Source organism: Papio anubis, chromosome 3 (assembly GCF_008728515.1).
Source record: "Papio anubis isolate 15944 chromosome 3, Panubis1.0, whole genome shotgun sequence".
Classification (NCBI taxonomy): domain Eukaryota; kingdom Metazoa; phylum Chordata; class Mammalia; order Primates; family Cercopithecidae; genus Papio; species Papio anubis.
This window is the reverse complement of record NC_044978.1, coordinates 89,923,121-89,945,830: the sequence shown is the minus strand read 5'-3', so window position 1 is coordinate 89,945,830 and position 22,710 is coordinate 89,923,121. Positions and strand designations below refer to the sequence as shown.

The 22,710-nt window shown below is 37.8% G+C and overlaps 1 protein-coding gene and 1 long non-coding RNA gene across 2 annotated transcripts; one reads left to right on the top strand and one right to left on the bottom strand.

The window, feature by feature from the left end:
* The first annotated feature begins 1,826 nt into the window (after window positions 1-1,826).
* LOC110743300 lies at window positions 1,827-6,516 on the top strand. Its single transcript, XR_002522127.2, has 2 exons — window positions 1,827-2,155; window positions 5,473-6,516. It is a non-coding gene; the product is annotated as an uncharacterized LOC110743300 (long non-coding RNA).
* Window positions 4,486-20,981, bottom strand: ADH6 (alcohol dehydrogenase 6 (class V)). Its single transcript, XM_003898996.5, has 9 exons — window positions 20,855-20,981; window positions 18,182-18,283; window positions 15,604-15,745; window positions 12,407-12,494; window positions 12,060-12,276; window positions 10,657-10,917; window positions 9,439-9,571; window positions 6,762-6,900; window positions 4,486-6,078 (listed from the first exon to the last, which is right to left on the bottom strand). The coding sequence occupies exons 1-9, from the start codon at window positions 20,870-20,872 to the stop codon at window positions 6,054-6,056; spliced, it is 1,125 nt and encodes a 374-aa protein (XP_003899045.1). The 5' UTR covers window positions 20,873-20,981; the 3' UTR covers window positions 4,486-6,053.
* Between the last annotated feature and the right edge of the window lie 1,729 nt (window positions 20,982-22,710).

The following is a 22,710-nucleotide window of genomic DNA, read 5'->3' as shown; positions in this document are numbered from 1 at the left end:
GATCTCACAACCTCCAGAGCTGACAGCCTCGAACAGATTTACCTACATATTTATTGACAGCAAGCCAATCATAAGCATTGTTTCTATAGATTATAGATTAACTGAAAGTATTCCTTATGGGAAACAAAGGGATGGGCTGAAATAAAGGGATGGGCTCTGGCTGGTTATCTACAGCAGGAGCATGTCCTTAAGGCACAGATCGCTCATGCTATTGTTTGTGGTTTAAGAACACCTTTAAGTGATTTTCTGCCCTGTGTGGGCCAGGTGTTCCTTGCCCTCATTCCGGTAAACCCACAACCTTCAGCGTGGGTGTCATGGCCATCACGAACATGTCACAGTGCTGCAGAGATGTTGTTCATGGCCAGTTTATGGCCAGATTTTGGGGGGGCCTGTTCCCAACACATTGATATCATCATATGGCTTTTGTTTTTAGTTCTGTTTATGTGATGAATCATATTTATTGATTTGAATATGTTGAACCAGATTTCATTTTTTTGGATAAAGCCTACATGATTGTGGTGGATTACATTTTTGATGTTCTGCTGGGTTTGGTTTGCCAGTATTTTGTTGATGACTTTTACATCTATGTTAATCAGTTGTTGGCCTGAACTTTTCTTTTATTGTTGTGCCTCTGCCAGGTTTTGGTATCAGAGTGATCCCAGCCTCATAGAATGAGTTAGGGAGGAATTCCTCCTCCTTAATTTTTTGGAATAGTTTCAGCAAGAAGGGTACCAGCTCTTCCTTATACATTTGGTAGCATTTGGCTGTGTATTTGTCTGGTCCAGGGCCTTTTCTAATTCTTTTAAATTACTGACTCAATATCAGAACTCATTATTGGTCTGTTCGGGGTTTAAATTTCTTCCTGATTCAATCTTTGGATGTTGTATCTTTCCAGGAATTCATCCATTTCTTGTAAGTTTTCTAGTGTGTGTCCATAGATGTGTTCATAATAGTCTCCGAGGGCTTTTTTGTGTTTCTATGGGGTCAGTGGTAATGTCCTCTTTGCTCTTTCTGATTATGTTTACTTATATCTTCTCTCTCTTTTTTCTTTATTAGTCTAGCTAGTGGTCTGTCAATATTTTTATGCTTTTGCTGCCACCCTAGAAAGGGGTTATAGTGCTGCAGCAGTCCACTTTCAGGTGACGCCTGCATATCCTGCAGAATCATCTGTGAACCAGGCCCTGGTCTTCTCTTTCTCTGTCAACTGATCATAGGGAACTCCCCTTGAAGCCTTCGGTGCAGGCTGGGGGAGAGAAGACAGTGTGGCAGGAGTGGAGGCCATGGGTATTTGAGCCACTTCCTCATGTAACTTACTTGTGCCTTCAGGACCTGCTCAAGCCCGATCACGTATATACCACTTCCATTTGATGATGGAATGCTGCTGTGCATGACCCACTTTATGGCTACATGGGTCAGAAAGCACCCAGTTCATGATAGGCAGTTCAGGTCACATGGTGACTTGATGACCCATATTTAAACATTCAGTTTCCACCAAAGCCCAGCAACAGGCCAAGAACTATCTCTCAAACTAATTCCTAATTCTCCCCTCCCTGTAGCCCTGGCGACCACCATTCTACTTTTGGTCTCTATGAATTTGACTACTCTAGGTACCTCATGTAAGTGGAACATATAGTATTTGTACTTTTGTGACTGGCTTATTTCACTTAGCTTAATGATATTAACATGTCACTTAGACATTATGCTAAGTGAAATAAGCCATCCATGCCATAGCATATGTCAGAATTTCACCCTATTTAAGGCTGAAAAATATTTTACCATATGTACACACCACATTTTGTTTATCCATCTGATATGGTTTGGGTCTGTGTCCCCACCCACATCTCATGTCGAATTGTAATCCCCAGTGTTGGAGAAGGGGCCTGGTGGGTGGTGATTGGATCATGGTGGTGGTCCTTTATGAATGATTTAACACCATATTCTTGGCGCTTCTCTCATGATAGTGAGTGAGTTATTGCAAGATCTCATTGTTTAAAAGTGTGCAGCACCTCCCTACCCCCTGCTCCTGCTCCCACCATGTGAGATGGCTTGCTCTCCCTTTGCCTTCTGCCGTGATTTTAAGTTTCCTGAACCTCCTTGGAAGCTCAACAGATGCCAGCATCGTGCTTCCTGTATAACCTGTATAGCCTGTGGAACTGTGAGCCAATTAAACCTCTTTTCTTTATAAATTACCGAGATGTTTCTTTATAGCAACTGAAGAATGGACCAATACACCATCTATCCATCAGTTAATATTTGGGCTGCTTCTACCTTTTGGCTATTGTGAACAATGTTGTTATAAACATGGGTGTAAGAGTGCATTTTAAAACTGGCTACCAAAGTAGACAACTAGAGTTTTATCCCATGGAAAACTCTCTGGCCTTGTTTATTTTGTAGAGACTTCTACCAGTCACTTGTGGAGGGCTGCTTGGTGGGGCATAAATTCCCCAGGTCTTCTGGACTGCTTTAACAGAAGTAGGCAGATCAATCTTCTATAGTTCTGGCAAAAGCCCTCAGACATGAGAGTGCCAACACCAGCAGCTGAAAGCCAATAGGGCACAGGGAAGTGGTAAGGTCCTAGGAATATGGATGAGGCACTGATGGCAGCAGCTACAAAAACCCATTGTGTAACTTGTACTCACAGCTATTGGCTTTAGATGCAAAATTTTTCTCCTTATTTGCACCTTCATAAACAGCTTCTCAATTGTGCCTTAATGCACAGCTTGTCAATTATTTTTCCTACTTCCAGTCTCTGTCATCTTCCTACTGTCCTCCACAGTGCTGCCAAAGGATTTTTTTTTTCTTTTTATGAGACAGGGTCTCACTTTTTTTGTCCAGGGTGGAGAGCAGTAGCATAATCCTGGCACACTGCAGCCTCCAACTCCTTGGCTCAAGATTCTCCTATCTCAGCCTCCCAAGTAGTTGGGACTAGAGGCATATACCACCATGTCTGACTAATTTATTTTTATTTTTTTTTTATATTTTTTAAAACTCTTTGTAGAGAATAGGTCTTGCTATGTTGCCCAGGCTGAAAAGTCATGTTTTTTTTCTGAAACACAGATTTGGGCATGCCAATCCTTTCCTTGAAAACCTTCTGTAACTATCCCTAGTCTATAGAATGAAATCCTTCCCCCTCTTCATTGTTTGGTCCAGCCACACCTCTCTCCCACCTTTCTCATATACACCATCACAGACCATACTCTTTCACCAACTTGAACTTTTCTCATGCTATTACATAGGTTTGCAATATTCTTTCTCTACTTGGTAAAACCTGATGCACCCTTCGAGGCTCAACTCAAGGTTTCCTTCTCTGTGAATTTTTCTCTAATCTCTTCTAGGTAGGACTAATTATTTTCCCTCTGTTTATTGGTTGATTGTTCCTCTGACATAATAGCTATTATATTGCATTTTGATTACTTTCATATATGTGTCCCTAGATGTCAAGCTGTATGAATCATTTTTGTGTCTTCAATACTATGTACATTACTAAATAAATGTTGGTTGAGTGAGTGATTAGTTAAGAGACTATTAAAGCTCATCAAAAAGGCAAAAAAAAAAAAAAAAAAAAACAACGGAGAATGAAGTTCATATTCTTGTCAGTCCTCCAATGATTGGTCACCTGGCTTATGAATGATGCTAGAGATAAATAAGTGGGAGAAATCAGATTCTTTTGAAATTATTGTGTAAGCAAATGTCAAATTTCACCACTAGAGAGAGAGAACCCTAGTGTAAACTTACAACATTTAATAGGAAACTGAGGGTGTGTATAGGATTTAAAACATTTTCAGAAGCTTGTGCCAACACCAATATAAAGGCTTCCTTGCGAATATGTAGGAGCTGATGGTTCTCACTTGAAAATTGTCAGGGCACATTAACTCTCAATGTCTGATAGTGCATATTCCTGGTGGTGCAATTATCGGCTTCTGCATGGACCTTGTGTGTTAGTATGAGGCATTTATATTGTATGGACACACATTATTTTATTATTGTTGGGTGATAGCCTAGAATGTAATTATTCTTGTTCTCAGGTAAAAATATGAAAAGCTTAAAGCTTCTCATTATGCACGCAAAAGCTGGAAAAAACTATAGTTCTCCCTGAAGGCTGGACTCTTATAGTGTGGATCTGGAGTTAGGTAAACATTGCTGAAGTCTGTAAACTGCCCCCATGTAGTGACTGTCTAGGGAAGTACAGTGACAGGGATTGGAAAGAAAGATTTTGCTTTGTGCTTAAAACAAGACATTTAATGTGGACAAAACAGTGGGACTCAGAGACAGTTCACAGAGTCTATTCACAGAGTTTACTGGGCCTGATAGGATTCAAATGTGGTCTTGAAACTGGCAACAACAGTGAATGGTTATATAGTGATGTAGATAGTCTCCAGTACTTGATAATATGTTTGATTGTATATTAACAGGAAGAAAAAAAAAGTTCCTGCATTTGTGATAAAATTAGGTGAATTTTGCAATGAGCTACAACATAACAAGGCATTCAAAGTTGCTTAAGGAACTGAGCTTTATTGGAGCAGAGTGTGGACGCTGTTTACAACAAAACATTTCTGGGAAAACTTGGATTTCCCAAGACCTGAAGACTCCTCCGAGTTCTCACTGTTGTTAGTAAGGTTAATTTGGGGGCAGAACAGGAGCATGCCTTAGCTGCTGTCAGGAAATAGAAGAGCAGAGCAGAGTTGGGCATGGAGGCTCCAGCTCAGACTTGGGAAGATGGAGAAGAGCCATCCCAAGTCCAGAGTGAATAGGTTTCATAGCACCCATCTCCTCTATTTGAAGGGAGCAGGCCCCTAAAGGGAAACACAGGATGCCCAACTCATGAGAATCAGACTCTCATGAGAGTCCTTTGATACCATGTGAAAACCATGACGGCAGAGAGAGACTGAGGGTGCAGCCCACCTTCCTGGCCAATGTTAAATCAGGAAACTATTTTGTTTAGAGCAAAACATGATATTCTGTTTTTTGGTCTCCCAAGGTCAGCCAAAGTTTGCTGACATGCAGAGGCCCCTCTGTGATCTAGTTGGAGCCCAGAGCTAGGGGAGTCCAGCTGGAGTAGAAGAGCCTGCAACTAGGAAGGGAACTGTTGTTTTGTGTATGGGGGTTCTTTTTGTATCAAGAGGCTTTTTTTGTATTGAGAGGAAAGGAAGGAAGTCATATCCCAAGAGGGCACTTAACCTTAGTCCTAATTCTAGGAGAACTAAGAAGGGCTGGGGCAGAAAGTCAAAGGGTCAGGGTAGAAGGATTGGATGCCACAAAGAATTACTGGGGCTCATTTTCCCCTTAGCCACTTCTTGGAGGAAGAACTCCATGGGACACATTAGTAAGAAAGTATACAATTATTCCTGTTTTATGTGAAGTTTGGAATAAAAAGCAGTTTTGCTGTTTAATATTACAACTGCTTTGTAGGAAGTGTGGATCCTGGTAAATGATGACTCCCCTCACCCCCTTTTTTTTCTGCTGGATCCCTAGGTGGCTTAGCTATGAAGATGGGTACTATGAGCTGCTGATAGTCAAATCATCCTGAGCAATTGAAGAATAATTTGAATTTCCTTTGGCAATCCACGAGAGGAGAAATTTTTGCCAAAGAGATGCGATAAGTGAGCATTTGAGACTGGGTTAACTTGATTCAGGTTAACCTGAATCTTCAATAGACTCATTAATGCGGAGTTTTGTTTCTTCGGAGTAAAATGGCAGAGTTTCATGTCTAGGCCTGTGAGAGAGACATAGTGTACAAGAATATAAAGGTCCACAGGTAGAGGAACTATGAAAATGGAAGCATGTTGCGTTGATCTTTTATGTCTGAAGGATGTGGAGTTGGGAGATTCAAGCCAACCTTAATCTAGCTCTGAAAAGGAGGCTGATCCTGGGTGACACTGGGTTACATAAGAACAATTTTGATGAAATGGTTAGGTCAGAAGCCAGATGTAGGTCCACTGAGGAGTGAATCAGAAGTCAGAATATAGAAACAGGATTGTGTGAATAATTCTTCTAAATCATGAAAATTACATCGAATGCCATTGAGTTGGTGAAATATCCTTCGGAGTCTGTACTTAAAGTATCAGGATACAGCGGATACTGAAAAAAAGAAGAAAGAAAAGGTTGGAACATTTCTAGAGCAATATTTGTGTTGTGGATTTCAAATTCTCACTTTGTAGACCAGTAAACTAGATTTTCTTCTCTTTAGTTTAGGTGAAAAATGAAAGATTAAATAAGCCATGGGAAGATTTTAAAAAAATGACATGAAACTTGAAGGGTAAAAAGTAGGCAAGCAAGTTTATAGTCATGTGGGGAATGCCAATTTCTGGGTTATGACTGGTTTCTGTTTTTTGGGCCCAAGATAGGATTCAGAATTTGGAATCCTATGAATAATTCCTCTCCTGCCCCAAAGTAGAACAACAAATACAACAATGGCCTATTTGTAAACTACATTCTTATGTTTTTAAACTTGACATACAATTTTACAAGCTGACTTCCATTAATATGTCATGAAAAAAAAAAAAGCCATATTGGAAATACAGTGCTAATGGCAAAGGTAACGGTAGGGGAACACTTAAATACTGTCAGGATTATGTATTTTATTAGTTACAAATAAAACAAAATGCAGAGGGGAAGGAGATGCTTTACAAATTCCTGAAAGCCTCTTCATTCATCTGTATATAACTTCTGCAGCAGGGACGACTTTTCTTCTACTCCCAGGCCCATACACCCTTTCTCTTGGTCTCAAACACACAGACATAAAATTTATGTGGGCAGTTTACCATTTTCCAGTTTTCATTAATTCAACTGCTTCATTGATTTTATCAAGACTCCGAGTATGAGTAATTAGTGGATCTAGATTCAACTTCTCTGCCATATAATCAGCAACCAGTTTAGGGATGTGCTCTCTGCTCTTCCAGCCTGAAAATACAGATTAGTGATGAATTTTATACATGAGGCTTCATTATGAAGGAAAGGCCATTTAAAGTAACTGCTGAAGATGCTGGCTTTGACTGAGAAAATCTAAGGCTGTCCCATTTACTTGCCTCAGTCATCAGGAGAATGCCTACCCCAACCACACACCTTATGTAGAGGGTTGGGTTCCTAAAGGAGATGGTACTACAGAGGATAATTAATTCAAAGCAGATAGACCGTGAACCTTGCCGTGAGGTGTTCCTGGTGTCATGTTGCAATCTGTGGAGAGCAGTGAATCCATATCTAATGTATAACAAAGGCCAAGGTCTTGCGAATCATGGAAAGAAGCAATTCAAATGTTAAATATAGCACATTTTTGTGTGTGTGTGCATGCCCTCATGTGTATGTTTTGATCTGCCGCTTCATAAAAGAATCAAATAGCTTAAAGGAAAAGAAGAACTCTCACTGTGGCAGTGGTCCCAATGAAAGCTCTTGGGAAAAGAATGTGTACAAAGCAATGCAAGAATAAAATGTGCTTTCTGGAAGTAAGAATTACACAAGCAAAGATGGAGTTAGCTAAGGTAAGATAAGTTTAGCATTGTATTTTCTCTATTCCCATGATTTTCAAGAAATGCATTAAATTTAGAAGTCTGCTAAGTGCCATGCTCAGTGAGTTACCACACAGAATTTGGCAGTCTGCTCATTGCTGGAAAGGGCGGGTGTGGTGTAATTGTGCAAAGTGTAATGTGGCGTAATCTGCTCAGTGTTCTATGCAGATTATTCTGTGATAGAATCTTGGCAGTTACTTGCTTTTCTTGGTTCCAGCTTGGGTTAGGCTCCCCAACTTATTCCCCAAACTATCACAAACTCTTCCAATAGATTTATTTTTAATTTAAGTTGGTTTCTGTTATATGTAACCAAGAATTCTAATTACTGCTCTACGTCATGACATGAAGGGCCAGTGTATATATCTATTTGTTTTTATATTTTGATTGGTGATCTGATAAAGCATTTTTACATCTATATCAACCCCCCACTTTTTTATTATTTCAACCAAATGACAGGAAGGAAAATTCTAGGATCACAGACGGGACTAGGCAGTGTTTCTCAACAAGGACACTCCTGGCATTTTGGGTGGGGAACATTCTTTATTTTGCACATGGTAGGAGGTTTAGCAGGACTGCCCAACACCCATTAAATGCTATTGTTGATTGAAAATCATTGAACCAGAGGACTATACTATTTGTGGAATAAAGTGATTTACATTAATGATCACTGTATGAGTGCTAGAGTGGCCAGTGAATCAGGTTCATTCACTGAGGGCTTTAAGAATATTGGTGATCTTATTTTTACAAGACTTAGCTGAGTATGTATATTTTGAATTAACATTATCATCTATAAATACAATAGAGAGAAATGGCAATGGGTGTATTCAATGATCTTAAATAGAGGAACCAAAATTACAGTTATGAGAAGATTAAATAAGCCATGGGAAGAGTTTTAAAAACTGACATGAAACTCGAAGGGTAAAAAGTAGGTAAGCAAGCTTATATTCATGTGGGGAATGACAATTTCTGGGTTATGGCTGTTACTGAAATTACAATTCCTCTATTTAATAGATTATATGTATAACTGAATTATTATTATTTTTTTCTTACTGGTCCTGCCATGTATCTACTCTTTATAAATGAGTTAGGCAAGGCTTCTAATATTCGTAATAACATGCTGCCATAGCTTACTTGGGGACTACAGATAGCTCCCTTGTGCAAGTAATTCAGGTACTCCTCTAATTCTCATCTCTTTTTGTCCAGGCATTCAGATTGCCCAGAGTTTCTGGATAAATACATTTCTTCATAAATTTCAGATTTCTTGCTTAAGAGCCCAGAATCTTAAGCAGATTTATTTAATTTAGTTTGTCTTCTACTTTTTCAATAAAATACTCTTCTAAAGTCTGTAAAAATGTTCCAGGACAGGTAAAAAACAAAACAAAACAAAACAAAACACAAACAGAAAATCAAAGGATTCTATGATAAGATATTTTTCCTCGGGGTAAAATCATTCTTACTTTTTTATCAATAGTATTTCTTTTAAATCATGAATCCATTGTGTTTAATATATTTGAGTTGGTAGCATGACAACTCATTTGTTTGGGATAAGATTTTACATGAGTTGAACAACGACAACTAATGGCTAAGTATATCCTCCAAAGAATCCCAGCTGGCAGGTGTATAATTTCGCTGAAGTATAGTTATAGATTACAATATTGCCTTCTTTTCAATTTAGAGTTTGCTTTAAACTTTGGACACTGGATTCTTAACCAATCAATTAAAAAACCTCTTTTCCATCTTTGCATGAGAAAAAGCTTTCCAAGAGGAACTAGATACACCCACTATCCATCCCTTTATATTGGGTATTCATATATTGAAAAAAATTTGTAATATAAAGCTGTTGTTTTATGTCCTTTCTTAAGCGTTTATGATATATTTTTCTATTTCCCACCTTCACCTCCTCAGGCATTTCCACCCTTTCCTGCTTCATCCATACCTCCAAAAACAGAACCCTTCAAAGAACGTCCTGAGAATAACTGGCCACTGATGTTGAGTTGACCACCGGCAGGCAACACCCCAACAACCACACAGACCCCATAGCTCTCATTGCAGGAGGCGAGGGCAGCTGCCTGTTATAAAGTGATGCAATACAGTACAGGGGTTAAAAAATGTATGTGAGGATTGAGCCTGCATCTTAATTTCAGCTTAACTCCTGAATGGTCTATGACTTTCTTTTCTGATTCTCCCTATTCTCATTTGAAATAACATTTATCTTGTAAGGATGCTATGAAACACATATAAGATCTTGTATGTTGCCTAGTATAGTACCTGGCATTTTAGGACTCAATAAATGGAAATAACAAAAATGAAAATAGTAAAAACATCCACAGTAGTGATAATAATAAAAATAATTTTTATAAAAATTATTACTGACGCAGGTGGCTGGTAAGAATTGACATTTTTCTTTTAGACAGCTAAGAAGACAGATATTTATATAATAAGATGCTACTAAAGTGAGAAACAGATACCGTTACATTCATTATGTTCAAAGGCTATTTCTCAGAGTAAGAGTGTGAGAAAGGTTTTGCTGTATCTTCTTACAATAAAGGAATTTATGTATGGTGAGTCATGAAAATATTTTTTATGCTGGGAAAAGAGCCCAAGTTGGAAGAGGCAGTTGTTGAGTTTCCATACAGCTGACTAGAAGACAGAGCCATACAACCCAATAATACACTATTTCTCCAAATCTCCAAAGAAAACAAGCCTCAGATTTTGAAGTAACTTCCCCTCAGTTTCTATTCTCTTATGTAAACCATGTTTAGCCAGAAAAACCACCACTTTTTTCCCCTTCAGTTTTGAAATGAACCCGTTTAATCATGACTAGTAAATATTTTTCTTGGAAACTTATATCAGATCTGACATGAAAGACTACCGAAAGTGAAAAGCACATTGATTTGTAAGGTCATTAATCAAATTTTAACCTTATCTTGCTTAAAACTTCTGGCTTTGAAATTATATGAAAGTTCTAGATTTAGTATCTGGGATAGTGAATAAATTTGTAGGAGTAGACAGAGGGCACCAGCTGAGATGTCATGGAACACAAAGAAAATTAACTAGAGCAAAGTGGAGGGAATTTAAGAAAGCTCATCCAACTATAATCTAAAATGATGACTGGTAAAAGTATTGGTAATTTTCACTCCAGAGGATTACATACCAGAGTGTCCAGATTTCCAATGGCCTCAAAGCAGAAGTCTATACCAGAATCTGTCATATCAAATAAAACTTCTTGAATGGGTTTCTTTAAGTCCAGAGGGTTGAGGCACTCAGTGGCACCCAATTCCTGTGCCTTCTTAAATTTCTCCTTGTTGACGTCCACTCCAATGATCCTGGCTGCTCCTGCCGCTTTACAACCCATGACAACAGACAAGCCAACTCCTCCCAGGCCAAACACAGCACAGGTAGAACCTGGAGTCACCTAAACACATACAGGCAGAAAACCCAGAAAACAAAAAGCAAAGAGAATGTACATCTTTACTCATTTGGGAAGGCTAAGTCTATATGCATGTATTTTTTAATGAGTCATAAGCAAACGATGTTTACATACATAATGTATTATAACTAGAAAGTTTGAATTTTTAAAAATATTTCTAGATATGGAATACTCTTGTCACAGGAACAAAAAACTACCTGAAAGCAGAGTTTCAAGTCATAGGAATTAGTCTGAGTAGTAGTTTAAATGAATTTTCATTGAATCTTAAGACTTATTTGACAGTGTATTTAATTCCAGATTTTTTTGAGTTCTTTAAAATTATCTCTATCTTCCTACAACCATTTTTTTCTCTCTCTCTCCCTCTCTCTCTTTCTTTTGGTATCTGTAAAATTTTCATTACTTATAGGGTCAATGTCTTGTGAAGGCAAAGGCTTTTTTTAAAAAAATTGAGTACTGTCCTACATAGGACTAATTAAAATTTTTTTTCTATTCTTTCTCTCTGTATAGTATTGGGACTGATGGACAAAATTCAACAGCATCTTTAAGAAGGGAGCTGGGAAGGTTTCAGTGATGTTTTAGAAATAAGAGTTCAATAGCAGCCCATTCAGCCAGAATGGGATCCCCTGGTCAATCTGTCTAACGTAGTAACAATTCCTTCATCACTTGGTTCCTTTGCTCTCCTTTTCTTTTTATTAGCATTTATTACTACCTAATATATCATGCAATATAATATTAACTTCATGAGTTTTGTTAGCTGCTGAATTCTCGCACCTGGGACAGTAAATGGCTCCAGAAATATTTGTCTAAGGAAAGAAAGGATAAATTGGAATATAAAAGGCCACAGAGTCATGTTGTAACTATGTTAGATTTAATTTTCAGGAATTCCTGATATTTCCACTTGTGAATGGCATCCAGACTTAATCTGTCATTTACTACTGACCGAGAGGGAATGGGAAAAATGTTGAAGAGGGTGTGGGAAGACTAGGTAGATAGCAGAGAATTCAAGGATGTTTGGAGTCAGGCTTGGGATTTTTCCTTTGATATGATAAGACATGACCAAGATGCATGAGGCCTTTCAACTCCATATCCCAATAATTCCATTCCAAATGGGTATAAATGCCCCTCACCTTAGCAGTATTGATTGCAGCACCAAACCCAGTGGAAAAGCCACAGCTAATTAGGCATACTTTATCCAGAGGAGCAACTGCATCAATCTTGGCAACTGAGATTTCCTTTATCACTGTGTATTCAGAGAAGGTGCTGGTATTACCAAAGTGATATATTGATTTTCCATTGCAGGTAAACCTGCTGGTACCATCAGACATCAGTTGGGGTTTTGACTGTCTTTTATGGACAAAAAAGAAAAAAAAATACACATACACACACACAAAGTTTATTTTGAGTTAGAAAGTTTAGATCTTCTCCAATGAAAGTGAATTAAGTTTTCAAAAAGAAAATATTAGTAAAAACTTACTTGACTTGTATACAAAAATTGCCCTCAGAATTCAAGCAAGAGGTACATTCTCCACACTGTGGCAGAAAGAGTGTGATAACTTTGTCACCTAAGAGCAAAATCATGTCTTATTAACATATCATTTTTTAAGGAAACAGATAGCTGTCTTTCAGGATTTTGAGAACAAGGCACCCAAGAAGAAATGACAGCTGAGAATTATTTCCACATTCAGTTGTTCTTGATACCACAAAGCAAATCAAATACTTACAAAAAGAGAGAATGTCTTCAGCATCTGGGCCCAGCCCTGGGCTCAGTGGCTGAATATTGAGGAACTGGCTCCAGATTTGCCTCCTTTGTGAGTTCTTCTTGGAGTATCAAATAGTTTTTTGTCATATATCCATTCAGTCAAGTCTTATCTCTTCTTACATTTTCAACACTAATTTCCTTTCTCAGGGATTGAATTTAAAATAGTATGGATACCACATACTCACAGAATAAGTTCTGGATTGGGGAGAAAAAAATTGCTTCTATGCTGTTCTCTGTGTTTGACATCAACCCTTTCTTCTTGACCTTAGAGATCAAAGGTAGGCAGACTTCTGTAGTAGTGGTCAAAGTATCAGGACATGATTAGAAGAGCTTGCCTGTGATGTATTTTACTGGCTGCCCCCATGGTCTAACACTGTAAACCAGATAAATTTGTTTTATACTTTTAGTTAAAAACCTTATTAAGATTTAGTTTCTTCTATTTTATTTATTTTTATTTTTTAAAAAGTAACACATACATATGGTAAAAATTTAAACTGCACAAAAGTAAAAATTATCACTCTATTCCCCAGTTCCCCATCTTAGAGACAGGTACTCTGACCAGTAACAATGATATTTTTCAGAGCTGAAAAATGCAAAGGTAAGCATACCATCTACCCTGGTTTGGGCCTAGCTTTTTTACTTAACACTCTATCATGGAGCTTTCTATTTTAGTACATATAGTGCTCCATCATTAATCAGTGCCATGAACACTGATAGATATTTAGGTTGTTCTTTGTTTCCCTCCGCCCCAACACTAAAACCAATAATGCAATGAGTATCTTGTTGTAGACAGAGTTCTAAAATGTCCTCCCAAAGATATCCTGCACAAATCCCTAGAAACTGTGACTATGTTGTGGTATCATGCCTGTGAGTATGTTACGCTATGTGGCAAGGGGTACTCTCTAGATGTAACTAAAGTTACTAATCAGTTGACATTAAGATAGGGAGATTATACTGAATTATCCAGGTGGACTCAAGGTAATCACATGAGCCATTGAAAGAAGAGCAGAGGAAGGCAGAAGAGGAAGTAAAAGTGACTTAACACCTGTGGAAGGATTTAGTGGGCCATGGCTACTTCAAGGCTGGAAGGTGCCACAGAAGAAGAAATGTGAGCAATTTCACGGAGCCGACCGCTGGTGAGGAAATAAGGACCTCAGTCCTACAGCCTCAGGGAATTGGATTCTGAAAACTACTTGAATGAACTTGGAAGTCGATTTTTCTCCAGAGGCTCCAGATAAGGACCCACTTGGCTACTACGATTTTGACCTTGAAATGTGAGCAGAAAACCCAGCCAAGCCCACTCAGATTTCTGATCTATGGAAACTAAGATAATACATTTGTGTTGCTTTAAAATGTTATATTTGTGGTGATTTTTTCCAGCAGCAATAGAAAATGAATATATGAACATATATCTAGAAATAAGTTTCTAGAACTGAAACTGTTGTGTCCAAGAATATCTACATTTAAATGATATTACATATTGCCACATTTAGAGTTGAGCAAATCTACAAATCCAGAAAATCTACGTTCCAAACAATAAGATATGAGGGAGCTGTCTGCCTATATTCTTGTCAACCCTACATATTATCAAACTTCTTAACCTTTGCCAATCTGCTAGATAAAAAGTGTTTCTTCATTGCATTTAAAAATTTTACTGTACATTGACAAATTATATATTTATGGAGTACAATGTGATATTATGTGTATATAGTATGGGATGATTAAATCAAGCTAATTAATATGTTAAACACTTGAAGATTTATATTTTGTGGTGATAACATTTGAGATGTATACTCTTAGCAATTTTGAAATATAGTATAATTCATTATTATTAACTGTAATCACCATGCTGTTCAATAGATCTCAAAAAACTTATTTTTCCAATCTAGCAGAAATTATATACCATTTGACCACATCTCTCCATTTTTCCCACCCCCCAGCCTTTTAAAATGTTATTTATTTTTAATATGTCTGAGGTTGGGCATATTTTAATGTATTTAAGAGCATTCATATATATACACACACACACACACGTATATATGTACATTTCTTTAAACTAGATATGTATTTTGTTTGCCCATTTTTCTACTCAGCTTTTAACAATTGCTTTTAAAGAAATTATTTCTATGTTAAGAAAATTGGTCCATTGTCCTACTGGGTTTTGACTTCTGGGGTTTTTTTAAACATGCAGAATCTATGTAATTTTTACATTGTCAAATTTATCTATATAAATATTTATTTTATATCTTCTGGGTATTTTTTTGTATTGATTAAAATTTTCTTCCCTCCTCCTAGATAATACAGTGTTCTCCCATGTTATTTTATAGTACTTCTATGGTTTTCCTTTTCACATTTAATTTTTAGATTCATGTATAATTTTTTTATATAAAGAATGAGATGGCAACCCAATTTACTTTTTTAGTCCAGATAACTATCTAGTTGTTTCAACACAATTTGTTGAATAATCTGTTTCCCCTCTTGAGTTTGAAAGACAAACCTCATGCTGCATTAACTTCTTATGTTTATTTGGATCCAATCTGGGACTGCTGCTTTATTTGGTTCCACTAATATGTTTGATTGTTTATCATAATGCCTCATTTAAATAATTGTTCAATAATTATTTAAATTATTCAACCTTTTTTCATAAATGTTTGTCTCATTTGTACTTTCAAGTCCAGTTTCAGTGCATTCTACTTCTTGTTTTCTTCTTATTTTCAAAATGTAAATGCAAAGAATACAATATATTTAGTATTTTATGTAACTTACAAGTAATTATCCCTCCTTTTCTAAGAAGTTGGCAACATTTCACCTTTTATTTCACTTGATCCTGACATACTTAAGGGGTGCTTATAATTTTCTTGATGTTGGTTCCAAGTTGTTGCTTTTTTCTATTACCAGGTGCTAATTCCTACCTGGTTTCACTGTGCTTACTCCTTCTCCAATACTCTCAACGATTCCAGCCCCTTCATGACCCAAGATGGTGGGATACAAGAGGTCCAAGTGTTTACTCCCCAATATTTTCATCTCTGTACCACACAGTCCGGTGGCCACAACCTGCATGGAAGGCAAAGAGTACTGCAGTTCCCGCTGTTTCAGATAATGGCGTTTTAGAGTTGTTGATTGTAAGGCTTTTTGCTAGTTTGATATTCTCCATTTATACACTGCATTCATTTCTTATCAGTTTTAATTCTAGGGAAGGGTCAATAATAATTTGTTAAAGCAATGAAATGTTTTTCATTAGCTGATTTCAGAATCAAGATTATGATTGAAAATTTACTGGGGAGGGTGGGTAGAATGGGGTCAGAAGAGAAGCTGTAAAATTACAGTGTGACTTGATGTCTGAGGTCTCAATTGGCTTCACTGAGCTTGTAGGTGGAAGTGTGGAGGAGAAAGACCAATTATAAAAATAAAGGAATTGAGCTGAGTGCAGTGGCTTATGCTTAAAATTCCAGCATCTTGGGAGACTGAGGGAGGAGAATCACTCGAGGGCAGGAGTTTGAGACCAGCCTGGGCAAAATAGTGAGACCCCCATCTCTACAATAAATAAATAAATTAGCCAGGCATGGTGGCATGCACCTGTAGTCCAAGCTGCTTGGGAGGCTGAACTGGGAAGATCACTTGAGCCCAGTAGTTCGAGGCTCCAGTGAGCTATGATTTTGTACCACTGCACTCCAGTCTGGGTGACAGAGTGAGACCCTGTCTCTAAAATGAAATAAAATGCAATGAAATAAAATAAGATAGAATAAAATAAATAAATTGGAACACAGGAGGCAAAGGAATAATGTTTCCTATTATAATATAATTAAAACATTAATTTATTTTACAAGTGAGTTTTATAGTTTTGTTATTTGTACAAGTCATAATCTCACTTTATTGTAAGTTAGCCAGACAGTTTAAAATGAAGGCACTCCAGAACAGTGGTTAAGAGTTCAGGGGTGAAAAACTGGCTCTCCCCCTTCTCAACTGTGTGAACTTGGGGGTAAATTTTTCTTTCTGGGTCTCAGTTTCTTCATTTCTAAAATAAATATGAAGTTTGCATACACGCAGCCACACACTCACACACACACACTCCTTAGTCAAGAAATGAAATATATTGAAATTTGTGCATGTAAAAGGAGGATTATTGGAACAATATCATAAAATTGCCTGAATTACCTGCGACCCAACTGTAGAAAGTGCTGTCAGACCTCATAGACCTAGACATTTACCAAATAGTCCTTCTCTTTATCTCTTTACTTGATTCAATATGGGCATAGTTGCATTCACCTATTATTCTCTGCAGATCGGCTTTCTCCATTTATTTTGCTGATCATGGTTAAAAACAGTTACCAGTGATGAGTCTGCCCAACCTAACCATTGCCTGCCATCACTTACTCTGCTATAGTGCCCATATCTTCGTTCAAATTCACTGGTGAGAGCTTCAGATGTGTAGCTTGTCTGATAATGGCTGAATGTCTTTGAGTGAGGGTCTAAACCTGGTTGCATGAGTTGTGACCCTGTGGGTGGGGAGTGGATGCAGACAACCCAATAGCGCACTGCTTACTCCATGGGGGATGTAGGGTGGAGAAGGCGCTCTGAAAAGAAGGCATGAACTGTGCAGATGAGATGACTTAGAAAATGACTGTCTCTTTGTAATCTATCATTAAACAGTACTTCTTCTTTATTGTTATAATTAAAATAATAACAAAGGACTCTGAACTGCAAGTCAGGTAAACTATTTTCTAGTTTGGAGGAAGCCTATTAGAACCATCTGGAAGTGATTTAAAAAATTTGCATGTCCAGGCTGCACCCCAGACTAATTAAATCACAATTTCAGAATTTCTGGGGATGGGACTTGGTTATCAGCATTTTTCAAAGCTTCCAGCTGATTCCAAATAGGTAACCAAGGTTGAGAAAAACTGTTGTCATCTCCTGCACTCAAGCAATCTTCCCGCCTTTGCCTCCCAAACTGCTGGGATTACAGGGATGAGCTATCACGCTCAGCCGAGAAAAATTAGTCTATATTTTTATTCTACTAGCTGTGTGACCAGTCCCTAAACCGCAGCTGGCTTCAGGCTTCGCATCTGTAAAATATCGGGTTTTCCTAAGGCCCTTCCAGCTCTAACTTGAGTTTCCAGACTCAGCTATGATTTGTTTGTAATCAAACAATTTTTTATTCAAAATATTTCAAGATAAATATTATGAAGAATGCCATAAAAATTTACAAGTAGAGATTAAAATAGGGCTTGAGGGTAGAAATTTTTTAAATTAATAGTTAGTACAATAGCTGTAAATTAGCCTCAGTTTTATTCTTTGGGCAGTTAGCCTATGCTTTACCTCCCTAATCTTTTATCTGGCTGGATTTAAAAATTGATGGAAATGTTTATGAAAAAGAAATGCAAAGATATGCAGTTTTATTTTTTTTCTGAGTTGAATATCCTGAGAAGAATATGTAACTTACAGTAAGAAGCTCTGGCTTTTGGTGTGACTTTTTTTGTTTGTTCGTTTTACCTTTATGCGAACTTCCTTTGCCTTTGGTGGGGCCACTTCTACCTCCTCAATAGAAAATGGTGCACCAGGCTTCCAGAGTATGGCTGCTTTGCATCTTATAACCTGGGAAATAGAATATGGGGGCAGAAAGAGAAACTCCGTAAGTTTGAGAGTTGGAAGATTGCTATATTAGTGATATAGAATCACTAAATTGGATTAGTCCAATTTTCTGCACTCAAGAAAACAAAAATAATAAATATATGCTGAAGGTAGTCTTTCTGACCCCAATTTAAGTTTTTTTGTACTATCAGCCTCAGTTGGTATTAGTTTTGCAAATACCAACTGTATTTACAAAATGTAACATGACCAAGAGGATAGATGTCATACTTTTAAAGATTCTAATTAAAAAAATTGTGCCTATTGGCCGGGCACCGTGGCTCACGCCCGTAATCCCAGCACTTTGGGAGGCCGAGGCCGGCGGATCACGAGGTCAGGAGTTTGAGGCCAGCCTGCCCAACATGGTGAAACCCTGTCTCTGCTAAAAATATAAAAATTAGTCGGGCATGGTGGCGTGTGCCTGTAATCCCAGCTACTCAGGAGGCTGAGGCAGGAGAATCACTTGAACCTGGGAGGCGGAGGTTACAGCGAGCCGAGATCATGCCACTGCACTCCAGCTTGGCAACAGAGTGAGACTCCATCTCAAAAAAAAAAAAAAAAAAAAAATTGTGCCTATTTATGGGATACATGAAAAATTTTGTTACATGTATATAATGTGTAGTGACCAAGTCAGGGTATTCAGGGTGTACATTACCTGAGTATAATACAGTTTTGTTGAGTATAGTCATCTTACTCTGGTATCAAACATTGAATTTATTCCTTCTATCTTATTGTATGTTTGTACCTTTTAACCCACTTCTCATCATCCTCTCCACTCACCCTTCCCAGTCTCTGTTATCTATTTTTCCACTCTCTACTTCCATGTGTTCAAACTTTTCAGATCTCACATTTAAGTAAGAACATGTGATATTTGTCTTTTTGTGCCTGGCTTATTTCACTTAAGATAATGATCTTCAGTTCTATCCCTGTTGCTGCAAATGACAGGATCTCATTCTTTTTTGTGGCTGAATAGTACTCCATTGTGTATATATACCACATGTTGTTTACCCATTCATCCGTTGATGGATAATTAGGTTGATTCTATATCTTTGCTATTGTGAGTAGTGCTGCAATAAACAGGCAAGTTCAGGTATACCTTTAATATATGATTTTCCTGTAGGTAGGTATCCTGTAGTGGGATTGCAGATGTCATACTTTTTATATTACTATGAATAAAGTGGCCTGGTGGCTGTTTCAGGGTAGGAATGGCATTACAGTGTGGGAGTTATTTGTGATCCTAAGCATGGGAAAAATCAGTTTTGGAGTGGAAGGGTGAGTTATGGAGCAAGGAATGGAGGCAATCATCAAATGGTGTCTATTGGCAGACTGAGATTGGAGAATTTGTTGGTGGCAAGGTAGTTCTTAAAGGTTCTGATTTCAGGCCACCACTGTTGTCACTATAAATTCTCTTTCTGTGTGGTCTTATCTATTTTGCAGATTCAACCAGTACCTTTATGTGAGTAATCTATATTTATGGGGCATATTTCTCCCTAGACTAATGTATTCATTTGCTCTTTGAAGTTCCTGGAGGTATTTCAAACTCAACATGTTAAAACATGAACGTGTCATTATTTCTTTTTCCCATTTCCACCTTCCTCCATGCTCTAGTAGACAAAACACTCAATATATTCCTCCCTCTGCTACCTCTATTTCAACTAGCAGCCATGCAATGTGTTCACTCACTCAAGATAGAAACCTGGGAAGTAGCCTCAATTTTTCTCTCCCTCAGTCTTCACAGTCTAAATTTTTCAGGGATATGTCGCCTTTTCTCCACTCCTGCTACTACTGAAAAAGCTTCCTGCTTTATCTCTGTCTTGCTTTTACCACCTTCGAAATCACCCTTTATACCATTGCCATTTGAAGTATAATCCTAGTCACACCAATCTCTTATCTAAAAATGATGTTGTTACCCTTTGCTTAACTGGATCCACTGACATCAGGATTCTCTGTCAGTCTCTCCAACCTTATATCCCGTCACTTTGTGCTCCAGGCTTTACCTTTCAGCTCCCAAACATATTCTGAAATTTCTTACATGGGATATTTTCTCAGTCTCTGTATTACTCCTCATGTTGTTTTATCTGCCTGCACACACTTCGTCTTTACCTGGTGAATTCATATTTCTCCAGTGATTTCCCCTTCAGTATCACCTCCGGGAAACCAAACTGGGTTAGGAGCATTTCCTTGAGGCTCCCATCCTCTTTCTCTTTACTATTCTTGTATATTGCTTTATAATTGCTCTTTTATAATTAATGTCTCTCTGTGAGATCCTTGGAGAAGGGGATATATCTTTGACTCTGGAAATTCTGATAAAGAGCTTGGACATTACTTATTGAAGAGATGAGAGAACTGAGAGAAGTCAAAGCAGATAAAGTGAATTAAGAAAAAGGGAGAGAACAAGGAGGAGAGATACTATGATTATGACAGCTTCTCACCTTTAGGAGCCCAAAGACTAGCTCTGGGTGATTAGATGTTGGTAAAGAGATGAGCACACAAACTAACAAAGATATGACACAACATAAAGAATAAGACTTCACCTACTTGGCCTGTAGTATTCATGCTGATTTTCTCCACCACGGACAAATTTATTGAGAAAGGGAGGTCCTGTCGCAACTTTCACTGTAGAAAGTACAAAGGTACACAGGTGACTGGCAGATCAGAAGGCTGGGTCCTGAGCTTTCTATGCAGTCAGGTGATTATTAAACAGGAAATACAGATTCTCCTGCTTCTTGAGGGAGGTTCCTAAGTGTAATCTGAAATAAGCTCAGCTCAATGAAAGAGCACAAAAGGTGAAATTGCAAACTATCTTTTTTCCCCTTAATCAAACAGGTCCCCTCTTAGTATCCACTCTTTTGAGTTTTAAATTTGGACTTTTAAACGTCCAAACTTAAAGTTTCTAACAGAGTGTGTAAAATTATTTCTTTTCTGTTGTTTTCAAAATACAGAAATGGTCATATTTGTCTCTAAACTTGAGTAATTCTTTCGAGTTTCTGAATGTAGACCCCTTGTTGAGAGATAAGGATGGTATCAGATTTTCTCTTATAGTTTATCAAGAGCTCCTCTTTGGTGTGCAGAACTGGTTACTCAGAGGAAGTGAAACTAATTTGCATACAGGGCCTACCAACTTGGATTTGGCCCCAAGAAAATCTCTGTATGTGGACCTGGGTCTTGAGCCAAGGCCCAAGGATCTTGATGAAGAAAGGAGATAAAATACTTTTCCAATGAAAGGCAACACCAGGGGGAATGGTTTAGCTAGAAGACAAGAGAGAATAAGTAAATGCTTGTTCTGTGTAAAATGATACAATCATATTATTTTTCATTTTTAGCATGTTGATATGGTAGATTACATTGATTACTTTTCAAGTGTTGAACCAGCCTTGCATACCTGGAAAAAAATCACACTTGTTGTATAATTCTTTTTTACATATCAATCACTGGATTCACTTTGCTAACATTCTGTTAAAGATTTTTGTGTCTATAATCATAAGAGTTATTAATGTCAGTTTTCTTTTTTTGGCACCATCTTTGGTTTTGGTGTCACAGTAATTTTATAAAATGAACTTGGAAGTATTTTCACCTCATCCATTTTATGGAGGAGATTGTGTAGAACTGTTATTTCTTTTTCATTTTTTTTTTTTAGAGACAGATTCTTGCTTTGTCATCTAGGCTGGAGTGCAGTGGTGCGATCATAGCTCATTGCAGCCTTAACTTCCCAGGTTCAACTGATCCTCCCACCTCAGCCTCCTGAGTAGCTGGAACTACATGTATGTGTCACTAAACCCAGCTAATTGTTGTATTTTTTGTAGAGGTGGGGTCTCACTATGTTGCCCAGACTGGTCTGGAGTCCCTGGGCTCAAGTGATCCACCCACCTTGGCCTCCCAAAGTGCTGGAATTACAGGCATGTGCCACCATTCCCAACCTATGTTAATTCTTTAAATGTTTGGTAGAATCTCCTTTTTGAGATGTATTAAGTTATAAATTAAATTACCTTAAGAATTGTAAGGTTATACAAATAATCTATTTCTTATTTGATGAGTTTTCATAGTTTGCAATTTTGAGGAATTGGTCAACGTTACCTAAACTGTCAAATTTATCCGTGTAGAGTTGTTAATAGTGTTATTCCCTTATTATCTTTTTGATGTCTGCAGTGTCTGCAGCCATATTCTTGTTTTATTATATATTTTTTTTTGAGATGAAGTTTCAATCTTGTTGCCCAGGCTGGAGTGCAGTGGTGTGATCTCTGCTCACTGCAACCTCCGCCTCTATTGGGGGACCTGGCCAGCAGCCCGCAATACACGGGGCTCTCTCTTTGTTCCCAGGTTGATCGGCAGGTCGAGAAATAATAGACACACACAAGATAGTGAAAGCTGGGTCCAGGGGGGGCACCGCCTTCTGG

What these genes read in the sequence shown, in the direction of transcription:
- ADH6 (XM_003898996.5), bottom strand. An exon ending in CAAAGGAAGTTCGCATAAAG is followed by an intron (nt 15,746 to 18,181) that starts GTAAAACGAACA and finishes CCTTCCATGCAG; the next exon opens with GTTGTGGCCACCGGACTGTG. An exon ending in CTGCAATCAATACTGCTAAG is followed by an intron (nt 10,918 to 12,059) that starts GTGAGGGGCATT and finishes GTATGTGTTTAG; the next exon opens with GTGACTCCAGGTTCTACCTG.